Source organism: Rattus norvegicus, chromosome 1 (assembly GCF_036323735.1).
Source record: "Rattus norvegicus strain BN/NHsdMcwi chromosome 1, GRCr8, whole genome shotgun sequence".
In the NCBI taxonomy this organism is placed as follows: domain Eukaryota; kingdom Metazoa; phylum Chordata; class Mammalia; order Rodentia; family Muridae; genus Rattus; species Rattus norvegicus.
In genome coordinates this window covers 1,609,788-1,633,223 of record NC_086019.1, presented here as the reverse complement: position 1 = coordinate 1,633,223, position 23,436 = coordinate 1,609,788, and the positions used below count along the sequence as shown (strand labels likewise).

General features: G+C 40.3%; 1 protein-coding gene across 2 annotated transcripts; it reads right to left on the bottom strand.

Annotated features, from left to right (window-relative positions):
- Nucleotides 1-656: 656 nt before the first annotated feature.
- Nucleotides 657-23,221, bottom strand: LOC134484927 (zinc finger protein 431-like). Of its 2 annotated transcripts, none has more exons than XM_063280775.1 (3): nt 4,767-5,972; nt 4,515-4,575; nt 657-3,389 (listed from the first exon to the last, which is right to left on the bottom strand). In XM_063280775.1, exons 1-3 carry the CDS (start codon nt 4,927-4,929, stop codon nt 1,760-1,762), a joined length of 1,854 nt encoding a protein of 617 aa, XP_063136845.1. In that variant the 5' UTR covers nt 4,930-5,972; the 3' UTR covers nt 657-1,759. The 2 variants fall into 2 exon arrangements, with proteins under 2 accessions (XP_063136845.1, XP_063136846.1); XM_063280776.1 differs by lacking the exon at nt 657-3,389 and adding an exon at nt 22,417-23,221 and having other exon boundaries at nt 4,367-4,575; nt 4,767-4,893.
- Between the last annotated feature and the right edge of the window lie 215 nt (nt 23,222-23,436).

Below are 23,436 nucleotides of genomic sequence, written 5' to 3'. Positions count from 1 at the left end.
TGGTAATCTTTTGATTTATTTTTGAATAGTTTGAAGGTATTTTTAAAGAAATTTTGCATATAAATTGCACCATAAATGGTAGAGATTGTTCTGTGTTTATCTGGTTTCAGTATTAGTCTAATAGTAACTTCATAAAGAGTTTGGTAATGTAACCTTCCTTTGCTATTTAATAGCATAGTTTGAGAAGGATTTGTGTTAGTATTTCATTGAAGGTCTGGTAATTTTATTTGGTAAATATTTGACCACAACTACTTCACTTGTACTGCTTTCTACAAAGCTGCTCAATTTTTTTTTCAATTTTATTTTTTTTTTAGTTCTTCACGATTTACTTTTGGTAGGTTATATACATCCAGAAATCTATGTGCTTTATTTTAGAGTTTTCCACTTTATTGGAATAAATGATTTCTAAGATAAGAGCTAATGATTTTTCTGAATTTCATTAATGTATGTAGTAACAACTCTCCTTACCCCTCAAACTATTTACATTGAAGCTTTTCAACTTGATTGTTTTTGTATTTCAGGATTTTATGAATACTATATATCATTTTTATCCCTCCCTGTACCACAGCCAACCTCCTCCCATTTCCTTCCCCAATTTCACACTTTTTCCTAACCCCCTAAAACTAAACGCCAACCTAACCCTACCCGTCTTGTCCCCAACCTTAACCCACACTGCCCCGCAACGGTTTAACCCTAACCCCTAACTTTCTAGCACTAACTGCACACCCAACCACACTATTCATAACCCCTACCCTTCTAACTCAGCTTGTTTCCAATAGACTCCTGGCATTTACTTTGACCATGTTTTTGAATTGTTAGGTATTTATGCAGATTTCACAAAGACTTTACCACACTGAGCCCATTCATAAGGCTTTTCTCAAGAATGTTATTTTCTGCATTCACAGGGTTTCAGTGAATGGAAGTATGAATACTTTTGTTATAGTGAGAACTATTGAAATGTGCAAAGGCTTCACCATGTTTAGTACATTCATAGTTTCTCTCTAATGTGGTATCTTTTATGCTGTTTGTGTTAATTTGGGTTTTAATGCTGTGAAAAGATACCATGACCAAGGCAACTCTTAGAAAGGACATTTAATGGGGGGAGGGGAGGTATACAGATTCAGAGGTTCAGTCTATTATCAAGGTGGAAGGAATGTCAGTGTCCAAGCAGACATGGTGCTGGAGGAGAGTTCTACATCTTGATCAGAAGGCAGCCAGAAGACTCTTCTGCCCTGGGTAGAGTTTAAGCATGGGGACTCAAAGCCCACCCCACCCCCACAGTGACATACTTCCTCAAAGGCCACATCTACTCCAAAAAGGCCATACCTCCTAACACTGCCACTTGCCATGGGCCAAGTATATTTAAACCACCATACCTTTGAAGATCACAGTAAAGGCTTTACTACATTGGTTACATTCATAGGGTTACTCTTTAGTATGTATGTGTTCTTTTATGTAGTTGGAGGTGGCTTGATTGTGAAAAGGCTTTACCACATTGACTACATTTGTAAGGTTGCTCTCCAGTATGAATTCTTTCATGTTGTCAAAGTTGATCATGAGAGGCAAAGAACTTACTAAATTGCTTACAATCATAAGGTTTCACTCTAGTATGTGTTGCTTTATGTTTTCGGAGACTAGCATTACATACAAAGGCTTTACCACATTCATTACATTCGTAAGGTTTCTCTCCAGTATGAATTCTTTCATGCCTTTTAAGGTCATTCTGACCTACAAAGGCTTTACCACATTGCTTACATTCTTAAGGTTTCACTCCAGTATGTACTGCTTTATGTTTTCGGAGACTAGAATCAAATACAAAGGCTTTACCACATTCATTACATTTGTAAAGTTTCTCTCCAGTATGAATTCTTTCATGCTTTTTAAGGTAATTCTGACCTACAAAGGCTTTACCACAGTGCTTACATTTGAAAGGTTTCACTCCAGTATGTATTGCTTTATGTGTTCGGAGACTACTGTTACATGCAAAGGCTTTACCACATTCATTACATTTGTAAGGTTTCTCTCCACTATGTATTACTTTATGTGTTCGGAGACTACCATTCCATACAAAGGCTTTACCACATTCATTACATTTGTAAGGTTTCTCTCCAGTATGTTTTCTTTTATGTTTTTTAAGATCATTCTGACCTACAAAGGCCTTACCACATTCATTACATTTGTAAGGTTTCTCACCAGTATGTGTTCTTTTATGTCTTTTAAGATCACTCTGAACTACAAAGTCTTTACCACATTGATCACATACATAGGGCTTCTCTCCAGTATGTATTCTTTTATGTACTTGGAGATGACTATGAGATGCAAAGGCTTTACCACATTGATCACATTCATAGAGCTTCTCTCCAGTATGTATTCTTTTATGAACTTGGAGATAACTATGAGATGCAAAGGCTTTACCACATTGATTACATTCATAGAGCTTCTCTCCAGTATGTATTCTTTTATGTACTTGGAGATAACTATGAGATGCAAAGGTTTTACCACATTGATTACATTCATAGAGATTCTCTCCAGTATGTATTCTTTTATGTACTTGGAGATAACTATGAGATGTAAAGGCTTTACCACATTGCTCACATTCACAGAGCTTCTCTCCAGTATGTATTCTTTTATGTACTTGGAGATAACTATGAGATGTAAAGGCTTTACCACATTGATCACACTTGTAAGGTTTCTCTCCAGTATGTGTGCTTTTATGTGTTTGGAGATGACTGTTTTGTGAAAAGGCTTTACCACATTGATTGCATTTGTAGGGTTTTTCTCCAGCATGCATCATTTTATGCATTCGAAAATTTTGGTGATGTCCAAAGCCTTTATCACATTCATTACATTTGTAGGGTTTCTCTCCAGTATGAATTCTTTCATGCCTTTTAAGATCATTCTGACCTACAAAGGCTTTACCACATTGATTACATTCATAGGGCTTCTCTCCAGTATGTATTCTTTTATGTACTTGGAGATAACTATGATATGCAAAGGCTTTACCACATTGATCACATTCGTAAGGTTTCTCTCCAGTATGTGTTATTCCATGCGTTTTGAGATGACTGTGTCGTGCAAAGGCTTTACCACACTGATTGCATTTGTAGGATTTTCTTCCAGTATGTATTAGTTTATGCTTTCCAAGATTACAACGACGTTCAAAAGCTTTACCACATTGATTACATTTGTAGGGTTTTTCTCCAGTATGAATCCTTTCAAGAGTTTGAAGCTGAGAATCGTATGTAAAGGCTTTATCACATGGCTTACATTCATAGAGTTTCTCTCCAGTATGTGTGCTCTTATGTCTTTGGAGATGACTATGTTGTGCAAAGGCTTTACCACACTGAGTATTTTCAGAGGGCTTCTCTCCAGTATGACATCTTTCATGCCTGCAAAGATAGATAGTTGGCCCATGGGAAAGCTTTACCACATTCACTAAACTAAAGAATCTTTTTACCTGTGGAAATCAATTTTATAATTTGGTCTAATTGTAAAGAAGAATCACATCTTAAGGTTGTATCACTTTGTTTACACTCATGGTTTCCCATTTACTATGGGTTGGTAAAAGTGTTATTACATGGGTCACATTTGTACCATCCTTTCGCTCTATGAGATTTCTCATATATTTGAAGAGAAATGGAAGAGCTCAGAGCTTTACCACATTGAGTACATTCATATGCTTTCCTTTATTGTGAAATACACTACATTTGCATACCACATCGACCAAGTGAATCAGGACAAACAGAAAGCGATTTCCACAATCCTAGAATCCTTAGGGATTTTCTGCTATGTGACTTTCTGGATATATTCCCAATGGAGTTGGGAAAACAACTAATTATAAACTTGTATCACAACGAGAGAGTCTGCTCAATGTGGACTACTACATATATCTTAATTTTTCTGGGGGTGGGGGGCATTGCTCCTTTCACTATCCTTGTGCTCACATGGCTTGTATCCATTGTGACACAGGATATACCTGTAAAAATATCAAACGAAAGATTTCCACATTGTATTCACACAGTTTGACTTTTTGTTCATCATAGACATATGGTATAAGAATCAAGGTTTCTCTTCAACAACATTCTTGACTCTCATAAACTGTCCCTCTCATTTAAACTTAACAATGTTAGTATATGAGCAATCAGCTTTACTATGATATATTTGCCTATTTGAAAAATAAAATTATCACCTACTCTGTGTGTGTGTGTGTGTGTGTGTGTGTGTGTTATGAGACTAAACAGATTGGCAGGTATACAGAGTAGCTGTAATGTGGCTATGATTCAAATGGTAAGATCTGTTAAGGCATTGTGTCTTTGTCTTCTTTCTTAGAGGAATGCCTTGCAAAAAACCAGTCAGACACCTGACATTGAGGTACATGGATTTGTGAGAATTTAATAATCAATACACTTAAAGAAGGGCTTTTTTTTTTACACTGTTGCGTTTGTTTAAAAGTTCCAGGACATACTAATGTGCCTTCAGAGGCATATTCATACCAACTTGCACATGAAAATTACCTTCCATGTCTTCTGAAACTTTGACAATGTTCTTCAATAGTATGGTCTTCCCAATTGTAACCTAAAATACAGTACCAGAAAATGTATGATATATTATTGGAAATTAGGCAACATTTAAGTTACTATCTTCAGTGAACCTGACCTTTTCACCTCATTCTTCTTTATTCTCAATTGAAGTTACAGAAAAGCAACAGTAACAAAGGAACATTTGTTTCCTTATTTTAAAAACTGAAAGAAAATTCACTGTCTTACCTATAGCAGTGAGGTTCCTATAGGTCTCCTGCATCACATCTTTGTAAAGACTCTTCTGTGAAGGATCCAGCAAAGCCCATTCTTCTCGAGTGAAGTTCACATGTACATCATCATAGGTCAATGCATCCTGAAACATCCCACACATTTGTACAACAGTAACCATGATACCGATATCACTGTAAATGTATGCTTCTTGTGCTTAACCCACTTATTTCTTGACCCAGATGTTCTAATGTAATTACGAAATCATCTTAGAAGAAAACTGAGTAATAAGGTTCACCTCTGTCATATCTTTGCTCTTTGGGTAGGATATAGCCTTGCAAGAGAAATGCTAATTAATGGAGGGGGGGCGCAGTATTGAGCACACAGAGAAATTGTATGAACAATTATTAACTGCAAAAAAATATCAAGTGAGCATATAGGCTCATGTCTTTAATTCAAGCACTCAGGAGGCAGAGGCAGGTATATCTGAGGTCTATCCAGGACAGCCAGAGGTACATATTAAGACCCTGTCTCCCCTATGAAAAATCAATCAAACAAACAAACAAGAAAGATAGAAAGGACTCAGAGGTTTTTACTAGAGTTCCTACAAAGAATTACATTCACTGCACTTCTGTATTCTTCTTCCATAATCTTGAGGTGTCCCAGTTTTAACTGTAACAGTAATGAGATCTTACTAAAAGGGAATGAATGTTTAAACAGATACAAACAGATAGCTGAAAATACTGGCAATGTAAATGTTGATCCTAAATAAGCAACATAGGACAGGAGCTGGCTCAGCAGTGAAGAGCTCTTGCTGGTCTTAAAAATAATTGGCCTCAATTGCCAGTAGTTAGAAGGGAGCTTCACAACTATTGATTACTCCAAGTTCCGGAATTCTAAAGCCATTTTCTGACTACTATGGGGATTAGGCATACATGATGTGCATATGAATGTCATGAATGATATGTATGAATGTCATGAATACATGCCATCCTGAGAAACAGAACATGCTATCTGTCAAATTTCAAAATTCATAACATGGATGAAGATCAACACAGCAGCATATGCTTGACATGTGCCAAAACCCACAGTCCAACCATCAGCCAATAACATAAAAATGAACAAACAAACAAACAAACAAACAAACAAACAAACAAAGAGAAAGCGGGGCATGTTGGCCCACATTTAATCCTGGCACTCTGGAGCCAGAGGCAGGTGGACCATTTACATCTGAGGCCCCACATTCTAAACAGCTACTTTCAGGACAGCCAGGGCTACATTGAGAAACTTTGTCCTCAAAAACAAAAACAAAATTAAAATTATAAAAAACACCAGGCTTACCCGCGGATCCCGGCCCGCAGCAGCTCTCTGCTCCCAAACCCCATGGGAGAGAGACCTCACCACCTGATCAGGTGGGCACTCTTGAGGCTGCAGAGCGGAGGAGACCACCAACACTGCCCACCCCTGCCCACATCCCTGGCCCAAGAGGAAACTATATAAGGCCTCTGGGTTCCCGTAGGGGAGGGCCCAGGAGCGGCAGGACCCCTGCCGGAGACACCGCCGGAACCTGAAGGAAACAGACCGGATAAACAGTTCTCTGCACCCAAATCCCGTGGGAGGGAGAGCTGGACCTTCAGAGAGGCAGACACGCCTGTGAAACCAGAAGAGATTGCACTCTGTGCACATCCAGACGCCAGAGGAAAACACCAAACGTCATCTGGAACCCTGGTGCACGGAGGCTCCCGGAAAGAGCGGCGCAGATCTTCCCAGTTGCTGCCGCCGCGGAGAAGACTTAGGCAGAACCCCACGAGCAAACTTGAGCCTTGGAACCACAGGTAGGACCAACTTTTCCCCTGCAAGAAACCTGCCTGGTGAACTCAAGACACAGGCCCACAGGAACAGCTGAAGACCTGTAGAGAGGAAAAACTACACGCCCGAAAGCAGAACACTCTGTCCCCATAACTGGCTGAAAGAAAACAGGAAAACAGGTCTACAGCACTCCTGACACACAGGCTTATAGGACAGTCTAGCCACGGTCAGAAATAGCAGAAGAATGTAACACTAGAGATAATCTGATGGCGAGAGGCAAGCACAGGAACCCAAGCAACAGAAACCAAGACTACATGGCATCATCGGAGCCCAATTCTCCCACCAAAGCAAACACGGAATATCCAAACACACCAGAAAAGCAAGATCTAGTTTCACAATCATATTTGATCATGATGCTGGAGGACTTTAAGAAAGACATAAAGAACTCCCTTAGAGAACAAGTAGAAGCCTACAGAGAGGAATCGCAAAAATCCCTGAAAGAATTCCAGGAAAACACAATCAAACAGTTGAAGGAATTAAAAATGGAAATAGAAGCAATCAAGAAAGAACACATGGAAACAACCCTGGACATAGAAAATCAAAAGAAAAGACAAGGAGCTGTAGATAAAAGCTTCACCAACAGAATACAAGAGATGGAAGAGAGAATCTCGGGAGCAGAAGATTCCATAGAAATCATGGACTCAACTGTCAAAGATAATGTAAAGAAGAAAAAGCTACTGGTCCAAAACATACAGGAAATCCAGGACTCAATGAGAAGATCAAACCTAAGGATAATAGGTATAGAAGAGAGTGAAGACTCCCAGCTCAAAGGACCAGTAAATATCTTCAACAAAATCATAGAAGAAAACTTCCCTAACCTAAAAAGAGATACCCATAGGCATACAAGAAGCCTACAGAACTCCAAATAGATTGGACCAGAAAAGAAACACCTACCGTCACATAATTGTCAAAACACCAAATGCACAAAATAAAGAAAGAATATTAAAAGCAGTAAGGGAAAAAGGTCAAGTAACATATAAAGGCAGACCTATCAGAATCACACCAGACTTTTCGCCAGAAACTATGAAGGCCAGAAGATCCTGGACAGATGTCATACAGACCCTAAGAGAACACAAATGCCAGCCCAGGTTACTGTATCCTGCAAAACTCTCAATTAACATAGATGGAGAAACCAAGATATTCCGTGACAAAACCAAATTTACACAATATCTTTCTACAAATCCAGCACTACAAAGGATAATAAATGGTAAAGCCCAACATAAGGAGGCAAGCTATACCCTGGAAGAAGCAAGAAACTAATCGTCTTGGCAACAAAACAAAGAGAAGAAAAGCACACAAACATAACCTCACATCCAAATATGAATATAACAGGAAGCAATAATCACTATTCCTTAATATCTCTCAACATCAATGGCCTCAACTCCCCAATAAAAACACATAGATTAACAAACTGGATACGCAATGAGGACCCTGCATTCTGCTGCCTACAGGAAACACACCTCAGAGACAAAGACAGACACTACCTCAGAGTGAAAGGCTGGAAAACAACTTTCCAAGCAAATGGTCAGAATAAGCAATCTGGAGTAGCCATTCTAATATCAAATAAAATCACTTTTCAATTAAAAGTCATCAAAAAAGATAAGGAAGGACACTTCATATTCATCAAAGGAAAAATCCACCAAGATGAACTCTCAATCCTCATCTTCGGTTGGTTTATATACAAGTGTGCAATTTCTAGGCTTGAAAGTAAAATGATGCTATCTGGTGCTGGATAGAGGAGCCTTATTTTTTATTATGGCAGCTTGCTATTTTTGTAACATGGTGATTTGGTTGAACACAATAAAGTACAGTAGTAACTGATCTCCCCTTCTTCCTGGATGAGTGAGGAGATGATTAAATGTTGATGTCAGCATCCTTAAGCATATTCCGATGTGCTTCTGCTTCTGTTGAAAAGGATGCTGTGTTTGATTGTGGTCCGAAGCTTTGAAGCACTACTTGGCATCTCCTTCGTTGGAGGTCTCACTGTTTAAACATAACAGATTTGATAGCTTGTTGGTAAGGTGAGGTCCAGCTTGTCTCCACTAGGTCATCTTCATGTGAATCCGGTGGTTATACGGTTTTGTTCTACGGATATTTCATTTTTTTAATAACAGTTTTAGCTGACATTCATGGAGAGAATGAATCCTTAGAACTGTGCCACTAGTGAAAGGAAATCCTGTCTAGAGTATGTTTCTTTACAAAGCTGTGTCACACCATCCTTTGGGCCCTCTGCTGGAAAAGTAGAATCAAGTCTCAAATAATGCCTTTTAAATTGTATCCTCTAGTATTATAGATGTAGGACAGTACTGTATCATACCTCTGTGGATGTAAAATAGCTTGTACCTGCTTTATGATACGTAGTAGTGACCGTGCTTTATAAGAGCTGTTTTTAATGATGTTGCTCAGAATGTTTTCTTTCCAGATGATGATTGAGAAGCTAATTTAAAAAAAAAAAATGGTGCCAGGTACCACAAGAGTAACAGAACTGTGCTGTTTTCTTGGGTTTTGTTTTTTTACTATTTTTTTTAATGGAGTGTGCTGGATGTCTCTACAGTTTTGTTCAGATGACTGCAGAACCTGGAAAAGCTGTTGCTGCTGTTGATGCATAACACACTGCTATTATTGGTCTTTTTATATAAATATAAATATATATATACAGATATATAATTTGAATTTTTTGAAACTTTAGCTGTGCTGTCAACTTTGGAAAAAAGTATCCCCGTTTACTGTGTTGAGTTCACTGTACAAAAATTAACAGCCATATTGGTCTAGAAATGTTGAACTTAAGTTTTTTCCATTTGTACAGGGGTAACACACTGTATTAAATATGTAAGGTCTTATCTACGTGGGTTTGATTACAAAAACTAATAAAGTATTCTCTAAATTTAAAAAAAAAAAAGAAATCATAATTCCACTCTACTGAGACGTAGGGCCTCTTCTCCAAACTCTGGCCATGATGGAGATTAAAAGAGAGGTGTCAGTAGACTTGAAAGGAAGAACAAGTATGGAGAGAACCAGAATGAATTCACTGACGAAACTAACATGATCCCTACATCCCTCACTATTTTCTCCAAGAAGTGAAACAGCAAGAGTAAGAAAAGAAACAAAGGAAGCACAAAAACAAAGAGGTGGGCACTTTGATTCTGAGGGATAAACATGCAATCTTGCCCTCATTTCAGCTTATAATGCAAACCATATTTGTATTGGCAAGGCACTAAAACCATAGGTTTACACACATGAATGAGCATATGTACCATATTGGAACATTTTCTCAAATATGACAACATTTTTGAATGCTGGCAAAAGCCCTCTGTGCATATATATGTGTGTGTATATATATATATATATATATATATATATATATATATATATATATATATGTATCAACTGCTAATTCTTTCTGACTTCTAACTGCCTGATTTTCTGAAAGTTGAAACCATGTAAAAGTAGTAGATTATTGTAGTCAAGGTAATAAAGTTCAAAAGTAGATGCAAAAAAAAAAAAAAAAAAAAAAAAAAACACCAGGCTTGCAAAATACCTTAGCACTGAATAGCAATTTCTTCAAGTGAATCTTATGTGATTTAGGTTTAGAGTCTACAATGCTGAAGGCAAGACAACATAAGAAGGAAGCTGACTAATCAGGTACAACCACTACACAATACACACACACACACACACACACACACACACACACACACACACACACACACCCCACACAGGGAATGGGTTGAGTCTATAGACACCCAAATGTCATCCCCAATAACTAATCATCTAGATAGGTTCCTCCTACAACAGCTTCTATTGAGAGAACTGAGTTGGCCAGAGCAAGGCTGACTCCTCCATGACAGGTTGTAAACTGACAGACTGGGAAGCTAGGTCTAAGTTTCTGTTTCCCAGAACTGGAAAAGTCCAAACAAGTCAATTCTAGGAAAACCATCCCCCACAGGCAGCTAATCAGGAGCTTCCAATGACCCTAATAGCCTGCAGCAGCCCATATACTCTTCAAATGCCCCAAATCACTTCTGACACTCTTGATTGTCACATCTTGTAAAATCATTAAGCAAGTTATATCTTTCCAACATACAAAGGCACAGAATACCCCTTCCCATTCCAGTGGAGAGGAATGTGTACATAGTGAGGGAAGATTGGACCAAAGCAAGAAACCCAGCAGGACAAACACCAAATCATGCAGCTCTGTCTCAGACACAAGGAGCTTCAGATTCAAAAGGCTTAGATGGCCATATCCCTGCAACTTCTCATACATCTCTCGGCTTTGTTACCTCCACTTGCTATATGCAGCTCTCCATGACAGGTGTCTCATAACTTGGGTATCTCTATATCTTGTGGTCTCAAATGCAACTCAGGCTTCATCCTCAGATTCATCCCATGCACTCTCACAGTGTCCTCTCTCACTGGGGCTCTGACTCTGCCAAACATAGATGGCTGGAACAGTGCTGAACTGAAACCACGGGGGAAGAAGCCATAACCTTACATTTTCCATCTTTCTTATTTCCAGAACTTGGGTGCCACGCTTGGACCAGTAGTAGCAGGTTATATATGAAGTTCCTTCCTGGGTCTAGGAATGACTTTGCCAACTCCCCCTTCCATTAACTGAAGGCTTAGCAGGAGGGACTGTTTCCCTTAATTCACCTTCCTAGGCTTCCAATCCTGAGCAAATTCCTTCTCTTTAATGGTGATAATCTCTCTGAAAATTCATGCCTCTGTCTCAGCATTTGGCTGCCATGTGTAACTTCCCAGGTCTGCTTTTCTCTACAAACCACAGACTTTGCATTTATATCTGCTTAACTTGTTTTTTTCTTGTAGTCCAGAATGAGTTACTAGTAATAATCACCTAACAGATTCAAAATTTCACCTAAGAAATATAGCTAATTGTTTTTTAATTCTGCCTTGCTCAATTTCTCAGAGCATGGGTGGAATAAGAAAGACTTGGGGTCAAAATACCACATAAATGACCTCTAGGTAAATTTTTCATGGAGTCTATTTTCCACTGAAATCCTATGACCTCAACTTCTGACTGCATTACTTGCATGACTCCAGTCATCCAGGTGCTACAACAACAGCTAATTAAGCTCTGAATACAGCTTTCTATGCTTTTTGCCATCTCAAGCCCTGATATTTACCACTTTCCTCCAAAGGAGAACATTTCTAGTTTCTCTAGTTTCTGTCCAGCAACAAAATAACGGGTTTTTTTGTTTGTTTTTTGTTTTTTTTTTTGTTCTAACTTGCTACTTTCCTACTTTGATTCAATTCTCTAACCAAAAGCATCTCAGGAAATAAACAGGTTCACGTGTTTGGACCAGTCACAAGACAGCCATAAATTCTGGAGCTTAGGATAGAAACTCAAGCTTTAAGAAAAGGCAAAGACCATGAACAATTATTCTTTTCTGCTTGGTCACTGTCTCATACTTACCCAGCTCTCTTACCCAGCGCAGGCCCACTTGCTCAGCGATCCTACCACACTCAGTGTCGAGCCTTCCCACATCAATCATCACAACACAATCTCTCACTGACACAGCATCCAGACATTTTGATGAGGGCATGCCCTCAAGAGAGACCGTCGGATGACTGTAGGCTCTAAAATGTTCACAACTGAAGCTAACTAGGACAAAAAGGTAATAATATATCAGAAAGTTTAAAAAACCCAAATCAAATGTGTTAACAATATCGTTTAAGTAGCAAAAAAAACAACAAACAAACCACACACACACACACACACACAATCAAAATTAATGATTACAAAAACTGGAAAACACAGATTTCTCAAGAAATGAGGAGAGGCAAGCCTTTAGAAGAGGACACTAAAACTTTTTCCCGAACTATCAAAACTTCAAGAAATTCATAACATAGTAAATTTTCAGAAGATAAAGGTGACAGAAAGTGTTTTAAACATGAACTACAAGAGTGTAATAACAAATTTATGAAATTACAGGACAATACTCATCCTGTCTATTCTGTTTCTCATCTTTGCCAATAAATAAATAAATAAATAAATAAATAAATAAATAAATAAATAAATAAATAAATGGGATTAGCTGTGGCAAAATCCCAGGGAATTGGGCATAGTGGCAGCCTAAGGAATGGGATAATATTTTTTTTAAAGAAATCCATATCTTATAGAGGCCTAATATATAAAATACATAAATACCTCAAGAAATTAAACTTTCAAAGTAAAAAATTCAATTACAAAATGGGGTAAAGGGGCTGGAGAGATGGCTCAGCTGTTAAGAGGATTGACTTCTCTTCCAGAGGTCCTGAGTTCAATTCCCAGCAACCACATGGTGGCTCACAACCATCTGTAATGGGATCTGATGCCCTCTTTTGGCTTGTCTGAAGACAGCTACAGTGTACTCACTCACATTAAATAAATAAATCTTTAAAAAAAAGGGGGGGTATAAATCTATAGAGAGAGTTCTCAAAAGAGGAATCTCAAAAAGCTGAGAAATACTTAAAGAAATCATTATCATCTCAGCCATGAAGGAAATGCAAAGCAAAACTACTTTGAGAATCTATCTTGCACATGTCAGAAGGGCTAAGATCAATACAAGTGACAAGTCATGCTGGTAAGGGTGTGGAGAATGGGTAACAACTCTCCATGCTTGTAGGGTGCAAACTAATACTGCAACTATGGAAATCAGCATTTCCTCAGAGTCCTGGTGCCTCAGAACCCTGAGAATCCATCTATCTCAAATCACAGCTATAAAGCTCTTGGCATCTATCTAAAAGGTGCTCCACCCTACCACAAGGCCATTTGCTCAACTATGTTCATTCATACTTGTTTATTCATACTTGCCAGAACCTAGAAACAACCTAAAAGTATCTCAACTGAAGAATGGGTTGAAGGACCCTAGTTCTTACTGAAGCCTAAGAGCTGTCAGGAGGCTTGGCCTGGTGGAAAGTAGGTAGGTTATGGGGACCCTAAGGGCTTTTGCCAGCTTTACATCAACTGCCTCTGGTGAAGATTAGGGCACGACCCAGCTTCACGCCTCGGGCCAAGGCTAGGACAAGTTCCATTCTCCACCCACAGTTCTTGGGAGGAGCAGGGGCATTCTTGAAAATCCTGCAGAATGTACTGATAGTAGCCTGACCCTCTGGTCCCAGATGAAGAGCTCAAACGCATGCCATATAAGTGTGAACTGTAAACCTGCTAATGTAACCTGTGCCTCTGAAAGTATAAAAACTGCTTGTCACAGCCACTGGGGTCACCTTCCAGTCACTTATTACGAGGGGCTGATTAAAGGTTGACCCTGACACACCCGAAAATAAATTCTTGCCTTTGCATTAAACTCCATTCTCATGCCTTACTTGGGGGAATCTCCTGGTAGTTAAGACTCACTTTGACCTTACAGGGTAAACAAAACATGTGGTACATTTATAAAATGGAGTATCACTCAGCTGTTTAAAAAGATGCCATCATGAATTTACAGGCAAGTAAATGCAACTAAAGAAATCACACCCAGAATGACAAACATGACATGCATTTACTTAGAAGTGAATATTGCCTATTAGGTAAATAGTAATCAAACCCAGAGGGGTTAGTTAAAGAGGTGGACTCTAGGGAGGAAGCACAGATCTCTTTCTACAGGGGAAATAGAATAATTTCTGTGAGTAGACCAGAGTTTGATGGGAACAGGAGTAGGGAGGATCAGTTGAGGGGGATGCAGGGGAAAGTAAAATGCAGGAAGAAACAGCTGGAATTAGGGGTTATTTGGGAGTTAGTGTAGAAATCCAGTACAATGACAACTTCCTGGATGACCAGGTGACACTAATGAAAACTCCTAGTAATGGAGGATATGGAGTCTGAACTGACAATCCTTTGACACCAGGCAGGGTTTCGATGTTGCTAATAAGTTACATATTGTTGAGCTGTTGGCCAAGGCGGTCCCTTGAGATCCTTCAACAATCCTTGCTGATGCAAGGACAAATTTTGCTCTCAGATAACTGACAGCAGAGACTGATCATTAAGGACAAATTCCACACAGTTCACTGAATGCAGAGGTCAAGCTAGTACAGGCTCGGAACCTTCACCCCTGTGTTCTAGTCTCTTTGAGGAGAGAAGGTACTCTACAGGCTAAAAGGAAGAAAGAGAAACCTGGAAACTCCCCTCCACCCCCAACACCCATACACACCTACAATTGGTCCTTCCTAAGATGTGCTGGGGCATGAGGGTAACAAATTTGTTTGAGTGAACAACCAATGTTTGGTTTAACTTGAGGCCTTTGACATGAGAGGGAACCCATGACTAACACTGACTGGATTTCTAGGAATCTTACAGAAACTTAAATGGCAAGCATAGAGACAGCATGGGTCTATACCAGGTCCTCTGCTGATATGTTATGGCTGTTAGCTTGGTGTCTTTGAGGGACTCCTAACAGTGGAAGCAGGTGTAACTCTGATTCGTTGGCTTGATCTTGAGATTTTTCCTATCAGGTTGCCTTGTCCAACATGAAGGCTTTCACCTTGTCTTTTTCCATCTTGTTTTGTCTGTTAGGTCTGCTCCTTTTTGAAGAGGAAATGGGTGGGGGGGGTGGACCTTGGGGAAAGGATAGAAGTGAGGGGTAGTTGGGAGTGGAGGTTGGGGAAACAGTGGTCAGGATATATTATATGAGAATCTACCCTCATATAAAAACTTAATTCAATATTGTTTAAATGAAAGGCAAAGAAGGGAAGCTATAGTGAACAAAGAAAAGCAAAATCATAAAGATAGGGACAGCAAGATTGTGATACATACAGTACTTGCTCTATTTTTGTAGACAGTGACTATCACATAGGAATGTAAAAATACCTAGAAGGCTTACTTCCTCCTTCTGATAATCTAGGCCTAGGAAGCTTATAGCTTCTGTACAATCTTATCTAGGTCTAGAATGGCCTGGGGGATTCAACAAAAGACAGAGACTAGTGTCATTTTTGCTAAGAAAATGCCAAAGCTTTACTGAGGTTCACAGAATATACACCCCAAGTTCACTGGGTGGAGAACTCCCGAAAGCACAGTGGAAAAATAGGTTATGTCCTCAGGACAAAAACAGGAACAAAAATCAGGAACTGTGTGTTACTGCCCAGGTGCCAAACAGAAAGATCAAGATGTTCCTTTGTTAGGAACTAAAGCTTCCACATGCATCAGCAAGGCTCAGCAGGGGGCAAACACCGAGGGGGCTCAGTAGAGTTGGACACTTGAGTGTTTTGGGCATCAAAGACTTAACTGTTAAATAATCACCCTTTCTTCTTCTTTTTGAACTCTGGCTGGTCAACTCTGCTCTTCTAGCTCTTACTCTTCACTCTAACCAATTCAAATTGCTTCTTTCACTTCTGACTGAATTGCTGTGCTTGGCCTCAAACCAACTCTAGTAAACTGCTCTCTTCTCATTCTCTCACTCATTTTCTCTTTTTCTGTCTTTAGCCTGCCTGTCTCTGTAAAATTCTCCAGGTAAAACTGCCTCCTCCTCTTACCCTCTGTGCTGCTTCCTCTTATATTGCCTCTTTTCCCTCTTCTCTTTAGAGTTGGGCATATCCTATTCTGTCAGATCTTTCCCTGATTCATCATTTTTTCACCCACTCAATTATACATTACTTACGATCATGAGCACTTCCTTCAAAAATGATGTTTACCTTCATCGTTTGAGAGCAAAGCTGTGTACTAAGGGCTGAGCCATACCAGATAGAAACAGCCCCCCCCACCCCCCGCCAACCCTGAGTCCAGCAAATTGGACAGTCTCTGGGTTCACAATGCCATCAAATACTCTGCAACACAGGAGTTCATGACAAACTCATCTTGGGGCCAGTCTATATCTGTGAAATCAGAAGTTGTGTTCTCAGCAATGTGAAATATATATCACGCAGGAAACAAAAGCAATCACTTTCTTGTGTTAGCGTTCACTAGTTTGGAGTGTGGAATTACAATGCTTTTCATTTCATTCCAAAAGAATACTCATAATTGTTCTTAAGAAAAACTAATTTTTCAATAACTATTCAAACAGAAATAAATGAGATGTTGCACAAAATCGCTACATTAACTATATTATGCATTAAGCCTAAATGAACCAATGTATAAAAATATTAAATGTTTAAACGCTTTCTCCAAAGCAAAAATGAAAGTGTTACCATCTAAGTTACATAAGGCAGAGAAAACAAAGAGCCGAGTCAGTTATCTAAGACTTGTACATGTTTGTTCAACTCTAATTTATCGTTAGTATTTAAATTCAAACAAAACAATCAATGTGGTTCTTTTTTTCTTTTCATTTTTTCAGAGCTGGGGACCGAACCCAGGGCCTTGCACTTGCTAGGCAAGCACTCTACCACTGAGCTAAATCCCAAACCCCTTCAATCTGTTTCTTAACCTCGTTTTTACTTCTTCATGCAGTATGACTCATTGGCAGAGGGCTCTCATGCCATCCAAATAAAGCCACTTTCTGCATTTTTATAGCATACTACAATAGCACATTTGCTTCTCATCTATAACAACTCTTGCTACAGAAAACTTGATATTTCATTTCTCTTCTCCCCATAATGTTCTAAATAAACATTAGGAAAAAAAAAAAACCTTTGAAGGAGATTGTTTCAGCTGGATTCTCTGCTTTCTGCCCTTCTATACGAATTTGACGGGAATTTGACCATGGACTATGACTTAGGAAGTAGGTTCAGGTAAGAATATTTACATTTGGGCTAGTAACATTCCTTTTCTCTTATCAAACTGATGAGCCCCTAGAAACAATGATCACAGGACTTTGTGCCTTGTTTGTTCCTTGACCTATAATTGACCTTATTATTTGCTTGTACTAAAAATGGTAGAAAAGCAGACTAGGAAAAATAAACCCGCTTCAGCCTCAGCACTGGCTAGAATCATGCTATATATTGTCTAATTTTCTATTTCCTTCCAATCCTCACTCCCTCCCTTGAGACCCTGTTGACTGACTGAGTTGACTTGGTCACCCTTCATTTTCGAGTGCTACCTACAATGTTGACAACATGGTTCAAGCTCCCATATCCATCTGATAATAAGAGTGCATTAAAGGTTAAAATTATATGGGAGAAAGAAATGGGTTGATAATGCTTAAGCTATAATTACATGCTGTTTTATGACCAATAAACCACTGACTGTGAGAGTCTTTACAAGTGCATAATCCTTTATCCACTCCTTTAACCCAAGGCACCCTAGGTTGCCTAGAGGCACCTAGCTGGTCCTCAACAAATGAGCATTGATGTTATTTTCATATTTAGGCAAGTATGAATACAACTGCAAGAAACATGAGCATTCTGGTGCTTTTTAAAACTAATTTCAAGTGCATGGAAACTATACTGAGAAGACTGCTGGGATCCATGGCAATTCTGTCATTTTTATGAGAAGTTAGTGTTGGTATGAGGAACCGGCTTTATGGTTGCAGGTTGTCTCCAAACCCAGCGATAGCAGTGACATCACCCAGAGGTGAAAGGGACCTGTGCATCTGTTGTCATATATTTCCAGTGTCCTCCTAGTCCATCTCCCACCCTTGTTTGCAAGAAGTTATGTCCCTACCCAAATAAAAAGCCAACCCCTCCTGACCTTCACCCCTTCTTTCTCTTTTCCTCCTTTGTGCATCCCCCATCCCCAGCACCAATGAAAGTCTCTCCCGTGGAACCATACTGGCCAGGTGTGGTCTGTCTAGGCACGGGCCTCAATTCCAATACAACACTCCATAGGATGGGGATTGCTTGAGTGTAGGTATTATGTACACATGTATCAGAATACATATGTTAAACATGCACAATTTTATATCAACTATAGAAACACAGTCTTAACTAGTTTTAGTAGGTATCTATGGAAAATCCCAACCTACTGCTATCAGAGTTTACTGCTAAGACACAAGCCTGTGTCACATCCAGATTCATTGTCCAATTCTGGACCATGCTTTATTTTCACTCTTTTTGCTTTCTCAATTAAGTCATACTTATAAAGATCTAGTCTATGTGAGCCTAAGGATGAATTCTGTGTCACTAAAGTCTACACTAAATTCCTCTTTCTATGGCTTTGTACATTATTTCACATCAGTTTCAGTTTTGCACACATACTATATAGCTTGCTAAATGAATTATTATGTAGAATATCTTTTACCAAGTTATATAACTGTAAACAACACCATTATAGTGATGTTAAAAAAGGAATGTTGGGTATGTTCAATTTGCAGCAAAATTCAAAATTTAAAGAAAACGTCTAATAATATATAACAGGACAGCTGATTTCAAAGCTATTTGTCATGTGAAAAAAACCTCAGAATCATCAACAGGATTATGAAGAAACAGTACACATTTTGGCACAGTATAGATTCCATCTGTACTTATCAAAGAGCTACAACGATCAAAAGTTTTAGCACATTTGTGAAAAAAGGAGATGTAGAGAAAAAAAGGCAAGAACATAAGCCCCAAATTATAGTCAAGTTTTAATCAAAAGACCTGAGGAAACTCAGCCAGGAAATGTGTGAACTTGACCAATATTACCTATGATTGCATGTGTATTCAAATAGAAAAAACACAGATGTCCAAACTCCCACAAGAATAACTCAAACTGACCCCTAAACTGCTATATTTCTGACCCTCCGGCCACTACTGACCCCACGCTCTAGAGCTCTCTATGTGGAGGTGGTAAGAAAGGAGGGTTATGGCTCTGCAGCTCCCAATGCCCCGTGTGATCTCACACAAACCCAGCCCCCCAAACCCACACACAAACGAAGGTTGAAGAATAACTTAATGTCTGCTTCTACATGATGCCATGTGGATTTTAGTAATGATGTAGAATCTGCCCTGCCTACCTACACCCCACCCTGCACACCTGAGAAACCTCTGCATCTCAGAAACTCCTTTTGGACTCTGGAACTGAATTTCCCTGAATCACTCCATTCACTGTGACTGCTGATAGTGGAAAGGTAAAAGGATTTTAACCAAGTATTGCCAAAGGATGATTCTCATAACCTCATCCCTATGTTCTGTACGTATTTTGGAGAATTGTTTGTTAACTTGTAGCTTTGCATTCTATGGCACTGTGGGGAATAAAAATTATGAAAAACAAACTTGAGGCAGTTGTATTAACCAGCAGTCCCCCCAAATCTAACTCTTGGCTTTGCATATTCACTGCCCCCAGCAGAGACTGTTCGACTCATGCTGCTGGTTCGAGTACAAGGAACTAGATTCAAGGATCTTTTTCTCCTCCATGCTTGTTTCTCTCTTATCTGGTATTAGGGGGTGAAACGAGGTTGGGGGGGAGGGGGGCAGAGGAGGGGGATTAAGAGTGGGGAAAAAGAAACCACAAAGTAGCAAAGACTAGCACAGATCCAGTTAGCTGGGTCTAAAATGCTAAAAGAGGATCTAGCCTAGGTAGATTTTACAGTCCATGTATGCTGTCACCCTTAAGTTTCTTTTAGTTTCAGGTTCCAAGTTAAGTTTTTTTTTTTCTTAAGATTTATTTATTTTATTTATATGTTAGTACACAGTGGTTTTCTTCAGACACTTCAGAAGACAGCATCCCATTACAGATGGTTGTGAGCCACCATGTGGTTGCTGGGAATAGGATCTCTGGAAGAGCAGTCAGTGCTCTTAACTGCTGAGCCATCTCCCCAGCCCATTTTTTTTTTCAGGTTAAGTTTTGAACAATTTAAATATAAACTGGAGGCTACAAGTCTGGCCACTTAGATAGGCCATTTACACAGCAAACATTTCCAGGATGTTTCTTAAGTACACCTGTGCCCTAAAACAGTAGGTTAGCGACAGTGTCCTAAGTGGAAGGTCTCAGATGAAGAAAAACATAGGAAAAGGAGAAGCTAGAAAGTATAAAAACTGGGGTGGGGGTGGAGTGGTCTTAAGCTAAATAAGCTTAAGAAGAATAGCACCTTGCATATGGTTTAGAAAAGGTAAATGGAAAGAACCGGGAGACATCTATGAAGTCAGCAGAAAGATTAAACTATGAACTTAGCAGAAACATCATATTATGGGACACACTCAGGAAAAGTCTAATAAACAGTGCTGCACAAGGAACTCAGTGTATTTCAAAAATATTCCTTACCAAGCCTGTAGTGGCCTTGGGAACCATAGCCCCATAAGGTGGGAAGGGATGTTGTAAAAATGTAAAAATAAAGAGGGTATTGTTGGTCTTTTATCCCGCTAGGTCCAGCACAGCAGTGCTCCAAGATATCTGCTATGTATCTTGGCAGAATCACATCCCAGCCCCACACTTTCCTACACTGAAACCCCCACATAAAGAACACACAACACAATAATGTTAGATCCAATTGGTAAGATATAATTGCCGTCTTAAACATACACAGCCCCGGACCAACCATCCCTTAGGAACATTGATAACAACCTGTAAATACACAGAGCAGATTCTTAACATCACCTGCCATGGCTTTTCCCTCTCTCCTCTCTCCTGCCTCTTCCTTTCTGTCCTAGTCTCCTCCTCCTCTTTCAAACCTCTTCCGCCCATCCTTCCTTCTCCTCCAATGACAGGCCTCCTTCTGTCCTGTACCTGCCCCTCACCTGTACTTTACATATTCAATGGGGAGGTGGATCTGGTGAAGTCACCTGAGTTCTGAGTAGGTGACTAGGCAGCTGTCCTTGGGGCAGGGGAATTAGCATCAAAATACAGAAAACTTCAGGGCAAACCACAATAGGGAAGACTTGTTTTCTCAGAATCTTAAGCAGCCTCTCCCAAATGCCCTGGCACCAAGCATATTCCTGGTTTTAGGGAAACTGTTTTATCTCTATACCCAGGGGCCCAGGGAAAGCTCCCAATAACTAGGCCCTAGATGGTTACTGGCTCTGGCAAGCATGTCCCTGAGTCTCAGAAGGAGCTCCAACATGGGGATCTCAGGAAAAGGAGGGAAAGCTTAGCTTGATCAGGCCTGCACTCAATAAAACAGTGTTTTGTTGTTTTACCTTTTTTTTTTTTCTTTTTTTTTTTCGGAGCTCGGGACCGAACCCAGGGCCTTGCGCTCCTCTACCACTGAGCTAAATCCCCAACCCCTTGTTTTACCTTTTCTAATGGTTGCACCCAGTATCATCCTGCCCATGTGGCAGAATTATGCTTTTTTTAAGAAGAAAACTGAACCTTTATGGCACACCAGGCCTTACTGTTGATTGTGATCCTGTAATGCCCCACTGATCGGCTTGTTAGATGCCTGCTCTTTGATATGGAGATGGGCCTAGTGGCTGGTTGCAAATCAGGGTCTGGTGCCATATTTCTGGACAATCCTGGTGAACAAACTTGTGTATCCTAGCATCCTAATCTCTAACAGGCCTGGTTAGCTTACTACTTACACGTGAGGTGTTTGCAGGCAGTCCTCTCTCAGCTAAATTCTACTTGGTGTGCCTTGCTATCTCCTAACCTTTAGCAAATCCTTTACATCATCAATTCTACTCTTACATTACAGCTTGATATTGGATTGCTACCCAGCACATGAGATGCCTTCCACAACCTCCACAAAATAACTCCAAATGGATCTTACACCTTAATGTTAAATGCTATGAAGAGAACTTGTAGAAACCAGGCTTCTGAGTTTGGGATCATGCAAAGGATCTTTCCATACACAAGCCAAATGCTCTGCACAGTTCCACCCCTACAGGGAAGTTATTCAGAAACTGCCTCTGGGTCCAGTGAGTGGCTAAGACCCCACAGGTAGTGGCCAATTCCCACTCAGCCCCAGGAAAGACCCACCACACCAGCTCCCACTGCTCAGTCCCTGCCCGCCCCCGCCCCGGCGCCCGCCTGGCTGTCCCTCCATGTCTCCTGCCCCTTTGTGTGCCCTGACAATGTGCTCACCATGTCGCAACTTTGGAGCTTGCCTGAGCATGCCTCACAGAATCCAACCGAGGGACACAGAGCATAGCAACCAGGACCATTTAAGAAGGCTTGAAAACTAAGCGAATCCTGCAACAAGGCACCCGGAAATGCCCGCCTTCTATTCTGATTGGCACGTCCAGTGAAGACTCTGATTGGCCAGTAGTCTTGAGTGACTTAGCTCTCAGCCTAAGCTTCAAGCCCAGGGCCAGAACATTTCCAGATCTACAGGGATTTGCATTTCAGGAGCACTTGTGCCTGTCCTCCAATAGCATTCTCATCTGTCTCCCCCGCCCCCCCAGCCCTAGGAAGTACCCACCAGGCCACCTACCACTGCTCAGCCTATTGCTCCTCCCTTTTGTGGGCAGTGACCCTGTGCTCACCAGGTCCTCACTTCAACCTGAACTCAGCTCACAACACTCAGTAGGCTCTTTCCCTTCCTTCTCCTGGAATCAAGGTATACAGCTTTCATAACCTCCATACTCAACTTGCAGTGGGGTTATTAATCTGTCCCACAAGTGGAAGGGTGCCCAAGAGATTAACAATTAAAGAGAGATTTGAGGAAACAAGAGTTTTGTTTTGTGGCTGTTGGGATTCAAACCCGACAATCAGCTGACCTTCATATATTTAACACACCAAAGCTGTCTGGGCCTCCAGGTTCTCCCAGCACTCCTCAGTCCCCACCTGTAACAGGGCCTGTCTGGCATAGCCCACCTTGTACCTTGAACTTTACAGCGCAGGGGCCAAGCTTTCCCTTCCCCAGAAGCTCTTCCTATATAATCCAGAAATTTTGTACTCTTTGTCTTTCTGTTTCTCTGCCTCTCCCTCCCTCCCCCTCCCCTTTCCATCCTTCCCTCTCTTCCCTCCACTTTCCCTGTCACCACCCTCCATTACATCATTTTTCTCTCCCTGTTTGCCTTGCTTGCTCTTTCTCTCTTTCTCCCACCCTTCGTTATCCTTAATCCCCAATCGACTTTTATGACTTCTTTGGGACTAGTGAAC